This window comes from Lepisosteus platostomus, chromosome 14 (assembly GCF_059453375.1).
Source record: "Lepisosteus platostomus isolate fLepPlt1 chromosome 14, fLepPlt1.hap1, whole genome shotgun sequence".
NCBI lineage: Eukaryota > Metazoa > Chordata > Actinopteri > Semionotiformes > Lepisosteidae > Lepisosteus > Lepisosteus platostomus.
Genome location: NC_142624.1, coordinates 16,977,289 through 16,992,024, shown reverse-complemented (window position 1 = coordinate 16,992,024; position 14,736 = coordinate 16,977,289). Strand labels below are relative to the sequence as shown.

At 39.5% G+C, this 14,736-nt stretch overlaps 1 protein-coding gene and 1 pseudogene across 2 annotated transcripts in view; one reads left to right on the top strand and one right to left on the bottom strand.

Annotated features, from left to right (window-relative positions):
* trpm2 (transient receptor potential cation channel, subfamily M, member 2) overlaps positions 1–14,736 on the bottom strand; it is an 85,724-nt gene that overhangs the window by 69,279 nt on the left and 1,709 nt on the right. The window contains exons 2-6 of one of the 2 annotated variants that reach the window (XM_088607254.1): positions 11,227–11,382; positions 6,376–6,449; positions 5,020–5,188; positions 3,557–3,737; positions 2,489–2,655 (exon numbers count right to left, since the gene is read on the bottom strand). In XM_088607254.1, the coding sequence (XP_088463380.1) occupies positions 2,489–2,655; positions 3,557–3,737; positions 5,020–5,188; positions 6,376–6,449; positions 11,227–11,301 (666 nt within the window). In that variant the 5' untranslated portion in view covers positions 11,302–11,382. Of the gene's footprint in view, positions 1–2,488; positions 2,656–3,556; positions 3,738–5,019; positions 5,189–6,375; positions 6,947–11,226; positions 11,383–14,736 lie in introns of those variants that run through there. The other variant, XM_088607253.1, reaches the window with a different exon arrangement.
* LOC148648902 (uncharacterized) lies at positions 11,941–14,114 on the top strand (annotated as a pseudogene).

Sequence of the window (14,736 nt, the reverse complement as noted above, 5' to 3'; positions counted from 1 at the left end):
AAGACATGAATAATCACAGGGAACTAGGAACTAGAGCACCCTCTAGGAGTACAGGGCATGACAATATGTTCTTGGCAGTGTTACAAAAATAATGAGGAACCTGCTTATCTGCTTCTTCACGTGCACAGCCAAGGTCTAATCCCTTTTATGGACAAGTTTTACAGACTTTACTGTATAAAAAGACCACTCTCTCCAAGAGCTAGGCTCCCATATGCATATGTAATAAAGACAACTTCTGATACACGGACACCTGAATTGCTGTAATTTGTTTGACACAACATGCTCAATCCAATATAGTGTTGTGGGGGTGTCAGAGCCTATCCTGGCATGCAATGAGAGCAAGGCAGGATTCACCCTGGACAGGATGCCAGTGTATTGCAGTGCACACATAGAAACACACACATCGGGGCCAATTTTCCCAGAATCGAAATAACCAGTATAATCAGTATGTTTTTTGGAGCATGGGAAAAAACTAAAGTGCTGAGACAAAACCCATGTGAACATGAGGACTCCAAGAAGATATCACCCCAAGGGCCCCAGCGCCGCAAGGCAGCAATGCTAACCACTGTGCCATTGCCACTGTGTTACCCAGATATTTTATTGCTATTGCTAAATTATAGCTCCAATAGTAGCACATATGGTTGACTGGCCTCACTGCTGCTAACCAGGTTCCTGGCACTGTGTTGAAAGCCTATGCATTCTCTACCCTGGCACTGTGTCCTTACTGGACCTTGTCCTGCCTAATGCCTAGAGATCTCTACTGCATAGATCTACTGTATGCTGGCAAGGATGTGATAGTGGGTGCTTGGAGTGGTGCTGATGCAGTTAAATAGTTGATGCACAGTGCTTCTAGCATAACTGTATATTTTAAAAGGTAGAAATCTGGAGAGGGGGTACCACTGATGGTGGGATGTTATTTGTAATACATTAGTACGGAATGTTCTGTGACTAACATATTCTTAGTTTATTGTGCACAAGATATTAAGAAGGCTAGGGCATTGCTGGTTCATTTTGGCTTGATTGCATGCACATTGTGTGCAATTCCTATTTAGATGGTTTGTGGAAAAAAAGATGAGAGAACAGATTAAGAAACTGAGTGAATCAGTAGTTGGAAATCCAATACACAAAGCTTACTTTAGGAATCAAGCCAGTAGCCATATCACTCTGCAACTCACAACTGGCAACCCACTGAAGCTAAGCAGGTGTGAGCCTGGTCAGTACCTGGATGGGAGACCTCCTAGGAAAAACTAAGGTTGCTGCTGGAAGAGGTGTTAGTGGGGCCAGCAGGGGGTGCTCATCCTGCAGCTCATGTGGGTCCTAATGCCCTAGTATAGTGACGGGGACACTATACTGTAAACAGGCGCTGTCCTTCGGATGAGATGTAAAACCGAGGTCCTGACTCTCTGTGGTCATTAAAAATCCCAGGGTGTTTCTTGAAAAGAGTAGGGGTGTAACCCCGGCATCCTGGCCAAATTTCCCATCGGCCTTTATCAATCATGGCCTCCTAACAATCCCCCTCTATAAATTGGCTTCATTACTCTGCTCTCCTCCCCACTGATAGCTGATTTGTGGTGAGCGTTCCAGTTGGATGCTGCACATTGGTGGTGGTGGAGGGGAGTCCCCATTACCTGTAAAGCGCTTTGAGTGGAGTGCCCCAATTAATAATTATTATTATTAATCAGACTGCTCTCCTCTTATTATTATTATTCATCAGACAGAATCCTTCATCTTGAAACCTCAAGTCTGTTTTCTTGTCCTTTAGCTATTGTGGACAGATCCATGGACAACATACTGCTTTTGTTGAAGGCATTCTTTATTCAATAATGGAGATTCTTGAAAATATTTTTTGCAGCCTCAGGCCAAGATGTTATAAACCCCCTGTGAAATAGTGAGATTAAGCAGTGGCTTTGTGAAAAAACAATTGCATTTGTTAATTGGAAAAACCTGTAGAATTACACAGTCCTATTCTGACAGTGAAACATGATATGGTACGGAGCTCTCAGGATGGGCTCTATGTGGATTGCAAACACTGATTACAGAGAGGCTTCCTTTACTGTACAAGATAATTTGTGAGAAGAAAAATGAATCCCTGTTAGTCATGATGGTGTGCTTGCTAAAGTAAGAGTGAAGAACTGAGGTAATTTTAGTGGAGATTGAGATTGGGCAACACTGAGTGAGTCTAACGGAATGATTTAGAGAAAGAGTGAAGGGCTCATGAGAAGATTAGGTGATTTTGTGAGCAGAGCTAAGTGAAGAGCAAATGAGAATGAAGATATCCATGCAGGGGGCACCATGAAAAACTAGGATCCCGAAGAGGGGGTTTGAAAGAAGAAACTGTTCGCTTACAATGCAAAAAAAATAAAGTGACAGTGATGGACTTAATGTGGGTTTGCACGTTGACAGTTGTCACATCTATACTGAATAACACTGAGGGTCTGTAAGCAATAAGAACAGCAAGAACCCTCAATTTCTTTCACCCAAGACTCACCTCGGGGTCGATCAGGTTTTGGCGATTATGCACTGTGCCCCATGTTGCTATGCCAATAGCAACAATCTGGCCATCTTTGGAGCTGGTGCTCATGGAGTAGTCTCTGACTGCTTTCCCCACATGCTTCATCACCCCAGCGTGAGTGCCCCCTGTCACGATCCAGGCACCTGCAGGAGAACATTGTCAGAGATATCATTCTGCTCAAGAGCTCTTAAATAATAAATTAAAAGTTAGAGAAATCCAATACATATCATGCACTAAGCAAGAATGCATGAAAGAGTGGGCATTAGTTAATCCCCAGAGGCCTTTAGCAAGAAGGATAAAAGTCAATTAACCACTTAATGGCTTGTAGATACTGGTGAAATATTTAATCCCTTCCTCATTTCTTTATTTAAAATGACAAATTCCATGTGCTGAGAAAACTGTTTTTATTAGATTTTTTATTACAATTTTCCATCTGATTATTTAGGTCCATTTAACATTCTAATCGTCAAATGAAAATAGCTTAACTATTACTGCAGGTTTCAATAAAAATCAAGCTGGTTGTAAAAGGAAAGTACATGTACTTTCCTTTACATATACAGAGATTTCTCAATTAGTTTTGCAGTGATAAAAATAATAATAAACTGTATACCTAGTTTGAGTAGTGAGTTGCATTGGTTTGTGTTAGTGGGAAAGGAACAAGTAAATGTTACAGAAATATGTTTCTGCTGTTGAGCCTTTCCCATGCCTACAGAAGATTCATGTCAAAACATTATTTCTTCTTTCTACGTTCTGTCACTGTTAATTCAGTGTAAAAGTAAACTTTACTTGTTCCTTTACTACATAATTTTAAAAAATCAGAGCCACTCAATGACATTTATTCACACTGATAAACACAAAATACAGTCTGAACAATCTGGTATTGTTATTATAATGATATTATAGGAAAATAATTTTTATCTTATTGCATAATATTTGAACTTCACTATTTTCTGAAAAATCAAAATTACTTCATGTATGTAAAGTTGGCCTTTGATGACAAAAACAAAATTAAATAATTGTCAATAATATAAAAAAGGTCCACACCTGTGGTGTGGGCTACTTTAATTAGCCCTCTGCGGAACATCACCTTCAACCTAGATTTCATGTAGAAGTTCTTAGCTCCTCCAGTAACGGAGATGAGAAGATTAGGAGGGCTGAGGCCCCAGAACTCCGTCATCAACTGGTAGAGAGTTTCTGTTGAGCTGTCTGACGAGACTCGCACATACTAGACATACAAAACAGGGAGTTGGAGTTAGTGAGATTGCTAACTCAAAACTATATAATTTGAAAAAATCTGAAAAATCTAGGTCATGTCACACTTTATTTCCACACAACAGATTTACATTTACTGTACCTATTCTAGGTTAAACATTGCACAGCAGTGCTGCAAGCTCTTAGGTCCTGCGTTTGCATGTTCTCACCTTAGATGTAGGGTTTTTCATATAATCCAAAAGTAATTTATTTTACAGAAAGCATTAGTTTTATTTCAACATGAAATCCTGTTAGTCTCTTGCTATATTAAAAGAGTGATCAATCAAAATCCTAACAGGACTAATACTGATCCCTGATGGGTTTTTTATGTATGTTTGTATGTATGAAGGATGTGTTTTTTAAATGTACCCAGCAACACAAATGAGGTTTCTTGATTAAATTGATTACACTTCAGTCTAAATTGATTACACTTCATGGGTAGCACAGTACACCTTTGTGTGTGTGCAAGCACTCTGTGATGGACTGGTGAACTATCCAATGTGTGGTCTTGCATGTTTATGATGGATTAATAGTTGCATAGTTATCAATTGATAATAAGAAATGTGCATGTTTTGACAATTTTCAACAACTTTGTTTTAAAGTGATCTGATTTTATATTAAGAACACAAAACAATGTGTAAGATTAGCATAATTGCAGGACACAAATAGACAATTTGATGATTAAGACTAATCTAAAGAATTACACAATCATAAAAAATGACCATGCCTGGAGTACAAAAACCTTGTCCTTGTGATCTATTAAGATAGACAGAAGGATGAATAATAAATGGAAAGATATACATTTTAAAGGTACTTCTGGCATCAGTCTTATTTGGCTGAAGGATGAATCCTGTTGAAAACAATATCAGTGGACTGAATGCAAGCAGCCATATCACCCTGCAACTCACAACTGGTAACATTCTGAAGTTAAGCAGGTGCAAGACTGGTCAGTACCTGGATGTTAGACGTGAGAAAACTAAGGTTGCTCCTGGAAGAGGTGTTAGCGGGACCAGTAGACAGTGCTCAACCGGTAGTCTGTGTAAGTCCTAATGCCCAGTATAGAGATGGTGACACTATACTGTAAAAATGCACCATGCTTTGAATGAGATGTAAAACCGAAGTCCTTACTTTCTTTGGTCATTAAAAATCTTAGGGCATTTCTCAAAAAGAGTGGGGATGTTACAGCAGTGTTCTAGCCAAATTCTCCCCCTCCCCCCGGTCTTTACCAATCTTGGCTTCCTATAGAACAGCTATACCTTGCCGACTTTCTGCCCGAGGCCAGGGAATGTAATGTCTCCAAACGCATCGGTTGGAACCTCGCGAACATGTTTCCTTGGATCCCACAACTCGCCCAGAAACTCTTCAGGCTTCAAAGCTTCCCCTGAATGTGAAGTTTTCTGATAGCCACACTTACAGATTGCTTTACTGAAAGAGAAATGTTATCAATTCACTTGCTTTTCGTTAATCTCCAACAGTGAGCATGCCATTCCAGACCTTGCACAGGAGCACCACCAAAAGATGAAAGGTAAAGATGCATTAAGAGATTAAAAACATGTAAGAGGGAAACACAGACACAGATACAGATTTTAAAAAGTTAATTATATTTTAATTTTTTTACTAAACAACAAAATATGGAACTTAATCTCTTTTCATTAATCCTAGCAACTACATGTCAGTAGATATCTGATAAAATGCAGATTAATTTTTAAAAACATTTTGGCCTGCTTGATGATTTTTTTTGTGTTTTGTACCTGTTTTTCCCAATTCATAAGCTGTAGTGCTTCTGAATAATGGGTGAAGTGCTCAAAGTAGTAAAATGACTTAATTCTCTTGATTGAATCATGACTTGATTTGAAGTCTAGACATTAAAATAAAAATTAAAACATTAAACATAAAGACTAAGAATTTACCTGACTGTGTGCACAACCTTTGTTTCTCAGATTTTGTTGATAAATTAGAACCAAAAGTAAAATTATATTTTGACTCCATGTTTTCTGCATTCATACAGTATGTGTGGAAACCAATATGTCAAATATCTTTCATGTGAGGTTTAAGCAAGGACACTGCATGCTAGTAGTAAGCATAAAACAAAATCAATACAGCAGTTCTGTATTTTATCTCATTTAATTTCTTCCCTCTGTTTCAGTTTCACTGGAGATTGAAATGCCATACAGTCTCTAAAATGACAAGAGGAAATGAGATAACAATTCTCTACACATCTCTGAATGGGATTAGTGCACATCTACCTTACAGGATAAAAGTGTGATATGTTACAATATCTGCTTTACTAAGAATTGAGGCTATTCTCCACCATGACTTAATGTGGAGTAAAATACAGTAATTATGTTTCTTTATGAGGACGTATCCACCTATGCATTTTTTTCTCCACCACAGACAATCACAATAACAATGTTTGTGCTTTAAGAGTCCAAAACAATATCTTCTTTTGTAGTGTATAGAGACAGCATGTCTGCTAATGTTGATGTTCCTGACTGCCCGCCCCAATTTTATTACTCAAGGTTAGTGGAAATGCTCACTAGTTATCTTATTATGCATATCGCTCAGAAGGCAGAAAGAGTAGATAACAAGGAATTCAAAAGGGAAATATTTACCTGGAAGCTTCAACATAGTATATGCATTCCTTCTTCTTGATGTTTTGTTTAATCCATGATTTGATGGAGCACCGCTGAAAGGAAGGAGAAAGGGCAAGAAACTTATAGCTTTTGGTGCTGCTGACTGCAAGACTTTGCACAGACCTGGGCTCAATAACATCCTCTTCTATCATTTTAAAAAGATGGGGGAAACTGACTCTCCTTCAGTTTATACAAAGATCCCTGCAGAGACTTACAGAGGCAGCTGAGCTGCAGCGTCCTGCTTCAACCTACACTGCTACATGAGATGATGTCACTTCAGACAGAGAGCTACACTGTAGCATAAGAAACACTGCTGAATATGGGTGAATTCTTTCTCCATCAAGCAAGTTGCCGAACATCAAAACAAGCCACCGAAACTCCTTGTGTAAGAAACAGTAGTGTAATTTAACAATAATCTCTGATTTACAGTTCAAGAAAAATTCAGCACAACAAATAGAAGCACTTATGATGTGTATTGGCCACTTCAGGTTGCCATACTGGCTATGTGTTTGTTGAGCTTGACCTGTACTTTGCCAATTCAGTTTTGATTTGAATAGATTTTGTTAGCAATAAAAATATTTTTTCTTAATTAATTATTTTTCTTAATTTTTTTTATTTTACTTGGAATACAGTATGCTCCATCTTAGGGCTCCATCTCAGTCCTTTTACCACTGCCAGATAAGGCTACCTAACTTAATTGCTGTTGCTGTGGGTGTCTTCAGCATCTGGATTAATTATTTTAAATTATTCTTTCCCACGACATGCACTATGATGCAGCATGTTTAAGAAATATCTGTTACAACCAGACACTGTACAGGTCGAATGATGTAATGGATCCAAGAGCTAGGTCATCACAGTCCAGGAGGAGTGGCCCAGCTTCAGGGGCAGGGACTGCATGTCCACCAGGATTGTCTGGGATGCACAAAGACAGGTTGAGGTATTGGAACTCAGGAAAGGAGTGCAGAGAAACCAGGTGGAGGACAGGGAGAGCCACCAGAGTCTGGAGCAATTTCATTGCTACCCATGTCAGCCTTGTGTACATGACCCATGTCAACATTGCCCCCTTTGGAGGAACAGTACAGTGCTGGGGCTTGGGGGGAGTAGGTGAATACCTTCGGGATTATTGGGGTTGGTTCCAGAGGAATTGCAGAAGCAGCAGGCTGCAGATCCTGAGTTGTGGCCAGTTCTTCGCTGGAAGACTGGGGGATGCCAACCGAATTAGGAAGAACTGTTTCCTCACCCCCGTGGCACAAATGCCTTTTGTAGCCAGTGGGGTAAATTGACGTTCTGCGAGGGGCTCCTGTATAGGGGTTAGTAGCTTACTAGCAGCTGGTGGTTCTGCGTGTCCTCCGTAACCAGGTGCTGAGGTGTGTTGCCTCCAGGAGCAGTTTTTCTGGGGCTGTCAAGATGTGGAACAGTATTTCTAGATGTGTGACACTTGTGTTGCACAGAAGGGCCCCCAGGACCAATCTCATGCCCTTCTTTCAGGTTGGGACACCCATGGAACAGGTAGGGATGGATGTTTTGGGCCCTTTTTCACACTCAAGAGTCTGGTAATGGATACGTCCAGGTGGCCATGAACTACTTCACCAAATGGCCTGAGGCTTATGTGATACCAGTCTAGAGTGTTTCCAATGCAGAGGATGTAAACCTGCTGTTACAGGCATTAGACAGGGCCGGCCCTAGGCATAGGAAAACCTGTCTGTCTGTCAAGGGCCCCGAGGCTGCCACGGGCCCCGAGGCTCCCACGGGCCCTCTCAATGTGCAACTCAACATATTTGTAATCAGCAAAAATGCCAAAAAATTACGATAGGGCATTGTTCTGTTGCTGCTGTGGATGATCCTAATGGAAGCCTAGTCAAAAATGACCAATTTTATAATCGATATTTTGATAATCAACTACATAATGTTTTTGAAGCACAGAAAAGAAAAGCGGGCTACGTTATCTCAAAACAGAGGTATGCCAAATTAGGTCATTGTAATAATGCATAATATGCATAACAATGTAATAATTTGTATGTCATTAGGTTTTGAGTCTGTCAGATCAATGTAACTAGTGATAGGTAGACGTGCACACATTTTCAAGCTAGACAAGTAGACTGCCTGAGGTATTTTACTAGAAGTTAAGTAATTCAAATTTATCACAATTGTACACATGCCGTGTGGGTCGCCTGGCTAAAAATTTCATTAAATGGGATATTGTGAACCTAACGCATGGGTAGTTCTTCAGATTGCGGTCTCTCTCTCCTAGTGACAGTAGCAGGATCAGAGAGGAGCTTTTCAGATTTCAAGTGGATTAAAACACACCTGAGGTCAACGATGGCACAAGACCATCTCAGTGGACTGGCTATCATGAGCATCAGTCATGCAGTGGGTCGACTACTGTTGTATGAAGATGTAATTGATGATTTTTCCTCCAAGAAATATAGGTGAATTGAGTTATAGAACATTTTTATAAAACTTTTCCATCTGCTCGGCCTTACTGATCTCACCTCACCTGTTCAAGTTCAAGTTTATTCAAGTTCAAGTTTATTGCAATTATACTCATATACAGGTATATGGTATGACGAAATGCTATTTAGCTACCTCTCAGACAATAAGTACTACAAAGAAACAACAATACAATTGTATAATAAAAGAAAGACAGAGACAAAAGGCAATGTACAAAACAACATCAGATGTGCAAAAACATGCATCAACAGAATTAAATAAAAGGATAGAAATTATAGGGAGTGAGCTTTTTGACATGTAAGGTAGAGGTAGATTTCAATGTGCGTTTGAGTTTTTGGTAAGAAAGAAAGCACTGTGAGGTTCAGATCATAGGTGAGAGGTGAGGTGAGAGTGATAGAGCCTGGGAGTTTAATAGTTTGATAGTGTGGGGGTAAAAACTGTCTCTGAGTCTGGTAATGCTCCGGTACCGTTTTTCCAGATGGTAGAGGGTCATACTGTTTGTATGGGGTGTGTGGGGTCTTTGATGATGCTTAGAGCTTTCCTCAAGCACTGTCTGTCATAAATGTCCTGTATAGATGGGAGGGCAACCCCAGTGATAGACTGGGCAGTTTTCATCACGCGCTGTAGGGCTTTGCGGTCAGCAATACTGAAGTTGACATACCACACTGTGATGGAACCTGTCAGTGTGCTTTCTGTAGTGCATCTGTAAAAGGTAGTGAGGATCTGGGGACATATCTAAGCCTTCTTCAACCATCTTAGGAAGTACAGGCCCTGTTGCGCTTTCTTGATCAGACAGGTGGCGTTGAGAGACCATGTGAGGTCCTCAGTTATATGGACGCCAAGGAATTTGAAGTTTCTGACCCTTTCCACTTCAGTCCTGTTGATGTGGATAGGGGCATGTCGGTTTTGCAGTTTCCTGAAATCAACGATCAGCTCCTTGCTTTTGCTGACATTGAGGGTGAGGTTGTTGTCTTCACACCATGTTGTAAGGAGATTGACCTCCTCCCTGTAGGCCCTCTCATCATTGTCTGTGATCAGACCTACAACTGTGGTGTCATTGGCAAACTTGATGATGGGGTTGGTGTTGTGTTTGGCCTTACAGTCGTGGGTGTAGAGGGAGTAGAGTAATGGACTAAGCACACACCCCTGGGGGACCCCAGTGTTCAGAGTTAGTGTGCCGGAGGTATGGTTTCCAAGCCTGACAGCCTGAGGTCTGCCTGTCATAAAGTCCCAAATTCAGTTGCAGAGGGTGGTGTTGAGACCCAGTGCACCAAGTTTCTTGACTAGTTTCTCTGGAATGATAGTGTTAAAAGCTGAGCTGAAGTCAGTGAATAGTAGTCTTGCGTATGTGTTCTTTTTATCCAGATGGGATAGGGCAGTGTGTATGGCAATGGCGTCATCTATGGATCTGTTGGGTTGTTATTGAATGCACTTGTTTTATTATTTCATATTTATTTCTACCATTCCTTTCTATAAAGGTTTCAATGCACAAATTGGTAAGTTATGATTTGCTATAATTTTGATGAAACAGGGATCCTGTTTATTATTTATTGTTATTGATGTTCCCATTTATTATTTTCATTGTATGCTAAAATACACTGTCTTTGTAAAATGTGTGCTCCTTGTTCTTGTTTATATGTTATATACTATGTGTTCAAAACTTGTTAATACATTTTCTAATCATATCATTTATTTATTTAATTGTTATAAATAGCAAGATAAGGTTGTGTTGGGAGCTGATAACAGCAGTGTATGCACAAATTGTGAAAAACTATGGCTGTCCCTGGCTTTAGAGAAGGATATTTCCACTGTGAGGAAGAATCTAAGGAGCAGGAAGCTGTTAAACATAAATGTTCCTTAATGTAAGTTGAATAATATAATTTCAAATCTCACCCCAGGCCTGTAATTGAACCCAGGGCTCCAGCACTGCGAGGCAACAATGCTAAACACTGAAATGCCCTCAATTCAAACATAAGAAATGAGGGATATTCAGAGAGTGTAACTTCAGATACAATTTGCTTTGCCTGACAAACATGAAAAATGTACATTTGACTTGGCCTGATCTGGCTGACATTTTCCATTTTCTAATTATTTTATGCTACACAATGGTGTCATTCCTTTGGGTTGGCAAACAAAAGTCAAGTCACCCTGCTGTTAATTTGTGAGTGCTGGCGATCAAAGCTCTGATTTAATTCAGAACATGATTAATCATAATTAGTTTTATCAGAATATGGTGAGTGGCACATATTTTTCAACCTGATTTTTGAAATGTATATTTTCATTACTTTTTATGATTTCAACCAAAACGGGAATTTGTAGGCCTACTGTAGAAGTATCAAAGCACCTGTTTGTAATGACTGGTATTCACTCAACTCCTACCTTTTCAAAGGCAGTTAGGACCACCTTACCATCTGGTTCGTCTGGGTGGATTTTGTTTTCTGATCCAGGCAACATCTCTGGCCAAGTATGAAATATTATATTCGTTTCTGATGGAAGAATGTCTCCTTCTGAACTTCTCAAAACATTCTCATCAACCTACAGTACAAATGATTATTAGAAAACAGTGTTAAGCATCAATGTTAAAAGTTACAAAAGAGGCTGAGTGAAGTGAATAGTCTAGTTAACTCTGATGACAAGGTCCTTGGGTAATAAAATATATATAAAAAATATGAAATATAAAAAAAATATCTGTGACCAACTTCTTGAGTGCTGGTTTCAGTATGAAGAGATTTGTGTTTGGAGAGTCCCACACCAATTATATTCTACTAAAATATTATACTAGAATTAATAGTATTATATTCTATAGTATTATTTCACACTACAACTATTGTTTGTTTACTAAATAACTTAATTTGTTCTCTTAATGCACAGTTGGAATGAACAAGTTACTACTAATTCATTAATAGTGAATTAGTCTTCGTCATACCTTTTCTTCCTCCCTGGGCCACTTGCCCGCTTCTCTCACAAAACCAGCATTCCGTCTCTTCACAGCTATCTGTTCCAAGACCAGGCTTTCTAACCACCTTCAATTCCTTTACAGATGTCATCGACATAATATCATCCCTAAAGGATTTTGCCTGAAAGGCGAAACTAATGCTTTCTACCATTTTCTCCCTCAAAAAACAGATTATCCTTTCTGACAACAATATCAAATAGGCTAAGGAATTTCTACGGCAGACAGTTCCACATCATCTTCCCTTCCTAATTAACCTTATTAGATCTCTCAACTTTAAACTCTACCAGTTTCTCACTATAGAGAAGGACAAAAAACTCAGTCATCTTCTACAGAAGAAAACCATCAACACCCCAAACACCTTCACCAATCCTAACCTTGTTGTCACTATACATTCTGACCTTTCCCTTTCACAGGATGAGCGATCCCTCCTCACCAAAGGCCTCAGTTTTGTACCAGTTCCCAGGAAGCTGGACATCCCCCAGACCAATGTCGACCTTAACCGCTTTTACCTCAGGATCTGTCTCAGAGCACATTTTGCTGACAATTCCTCTTCACAGGCAGCTGACAACAATCCGGTTATTGATGTCATTAACAACATTAATCTCAAACAGAGCTGTTTCACTCCCCCCTCTGGACGTTTTCCACCAGTTGATTATTTCATTAACCAATGCACCAATCAAGCTCCCAAGACACTCTCTATACCCAGTAAACACAGGCCCAACCTCACCCAAGGAGAAATTCAGGCACTCCAGTCTCTCTGCAACAGAGATGATATCGTCATCAAACCAGTGGACAAAGGAGGCGCTGTTGTGGTGTGATGTAAAGACCTATACTGTATATCTTTAAAGCCTCTAGACAACTAACTGACACTTCTGCCTACCTCCCTCTCCAACGGGACCCTACCACTGACTATCAAAAGGAAGTGGTATCCACCATCTCCCTTCACATCAACAGTAAGGAGCTCCCCCAGGTGAACTGGCTCATCATTGAACATCCGCAGGAATCTCAAATTTACCTCCTCCCCAAAATCCACAAACTGGACACCCCTGGCCGCCCCATTGTATCAGAATGCAACTGTCTGACTACTTACATCTCGGCTTTTCTCGACAGCCTTATGAGACCACTGGTTGAAGGTCTTCCCTCATACATCAAGGACAGCAACCACACGCTCCAACTTTTTAATGATTTCCAAATTCCAGGGCCCCGGATGCTGCATGTTTACCATGGACATCACATTTCTTTACACCGTCATTCCCCATAATGACAGCTTTACAGCCCTCAAGCACACGCTGGACAAATGCACAGTGCCTGATCCACCCACCCGCACCCTGGTATATTTTTAATAGGCTGGGTAGAAGAACGCTTCTTCGCTTCCTATACTGGCTATGTCCCTGACCTCTACAAGCGATACAGGAACTCTGAAGTACCATTACCTTGAATATCTACTGCATCTTTTATGAGGAACTTTATCACAATTCTTCTGAACAAGAAAACATACCATTCCATGTGCTCTGTTTATATCTATTGCTGCTGTCACGTGTTCAAAGAAAAAGAAGAGCATGGAGAATATAAAGGTGGCAAAGGTATGTAATTACAAAGCAGAAAAAATATCACACTAAAACCCAAGCTGCACATAGTTCTCTTCAGCTGCAAAGTTTTAAACTGTTAAAACAGCAGGATGGAAGAAAATGTCAGTGCAAGCATTACAGACTAGGCAGACAGAACAAAGGAGGAAGGGGAGCCAGAGACTTGTTCTCAGAGAAAGGAGAACAGAAAAGCATCTACGTTTTTTTGCTTATTAAGTATTTAATTATGCTTGACTAATGTAATTTTATTTTTGGTTTCATGAGGATTTAAAGACAAAGCATGAGATGTACAGTAACTCCAACAATCAGATTTAAGATTAAGAAGAAGGATCACTTAATCTGGATGCCTTCCTCTAGAAGGGTGAACATACAAAACAACAAAACATAGCCCTGTCAAGAGTATCTCTAAGAGTTTAGATGAGAAAAAACAGCTGCTAAATGAATCATAGAGCATCTGCTGGAATTGATCTTAATGTCCAAATTACCCAAGACCAATAGAAAGGTTACAAGCAGAGGGGGCCATTCCACTCAAGACCACATGGTAGGAATAAACTACTGTACAGTAGGTGATCTAAGGATGTTATCCATCAGTATCTTTGATAGAAGCTAGGCTTTTGGATTCTGCAACATCTCTAGGTATCTTGTTTCTTATACCTACTGTAGGTAAGGTTGTGGAAGTATGCTTCCACAACCCTTTGCAGAAAGAAGAGGCTCTGTTTCTCTGAACCACTTCCCTTTAAATTCTGCTTGTGTTCGCTCATTCATGTTTCATTGCCAATACTGAAGAAGTTCACTGAGTTGACTCTATCAATGCCCTTGAGGATTTTAATTACTTCAATAACCTCCCCCAAAGTTTTTTTTTTCTTTTCAGGATTAAATACAGATTATATATCAAGCTGTTGTTCTATGGAATGATTCCTGAGCAGAAATATTTTTTAGAATAATGTGATAAAAAACGTACATAATATTCTAAATAAGATTAAGATTAAGAATAAGATTAAGTGAAGTTTAACAGAAAATAAAACAAGAATGTCTGATTGAGAAAATCTTTAAATCTTATGATACGTTTACCTGAAGCACAAACTGATTCTTCATCCTGTTTGCTTTGCTTTTGTATTCTGATGTAAATATGTCTGTGTCTTATGTTTGTGTTTATGTAGGATTACAGAGGAGTGCTGTTTTAAAATTAGACCTAAACACATATAAATTAAATTTTCACCATTAATGGATTAGAGTATCTAAGCATAAACATGACATAATTGTTCAATTAGTCATGATAATGTTGACAGACTTATTTGTCCATGTGAATTTTGTTTTTATAGATTTTATTTGAAATTAAGGTATGTT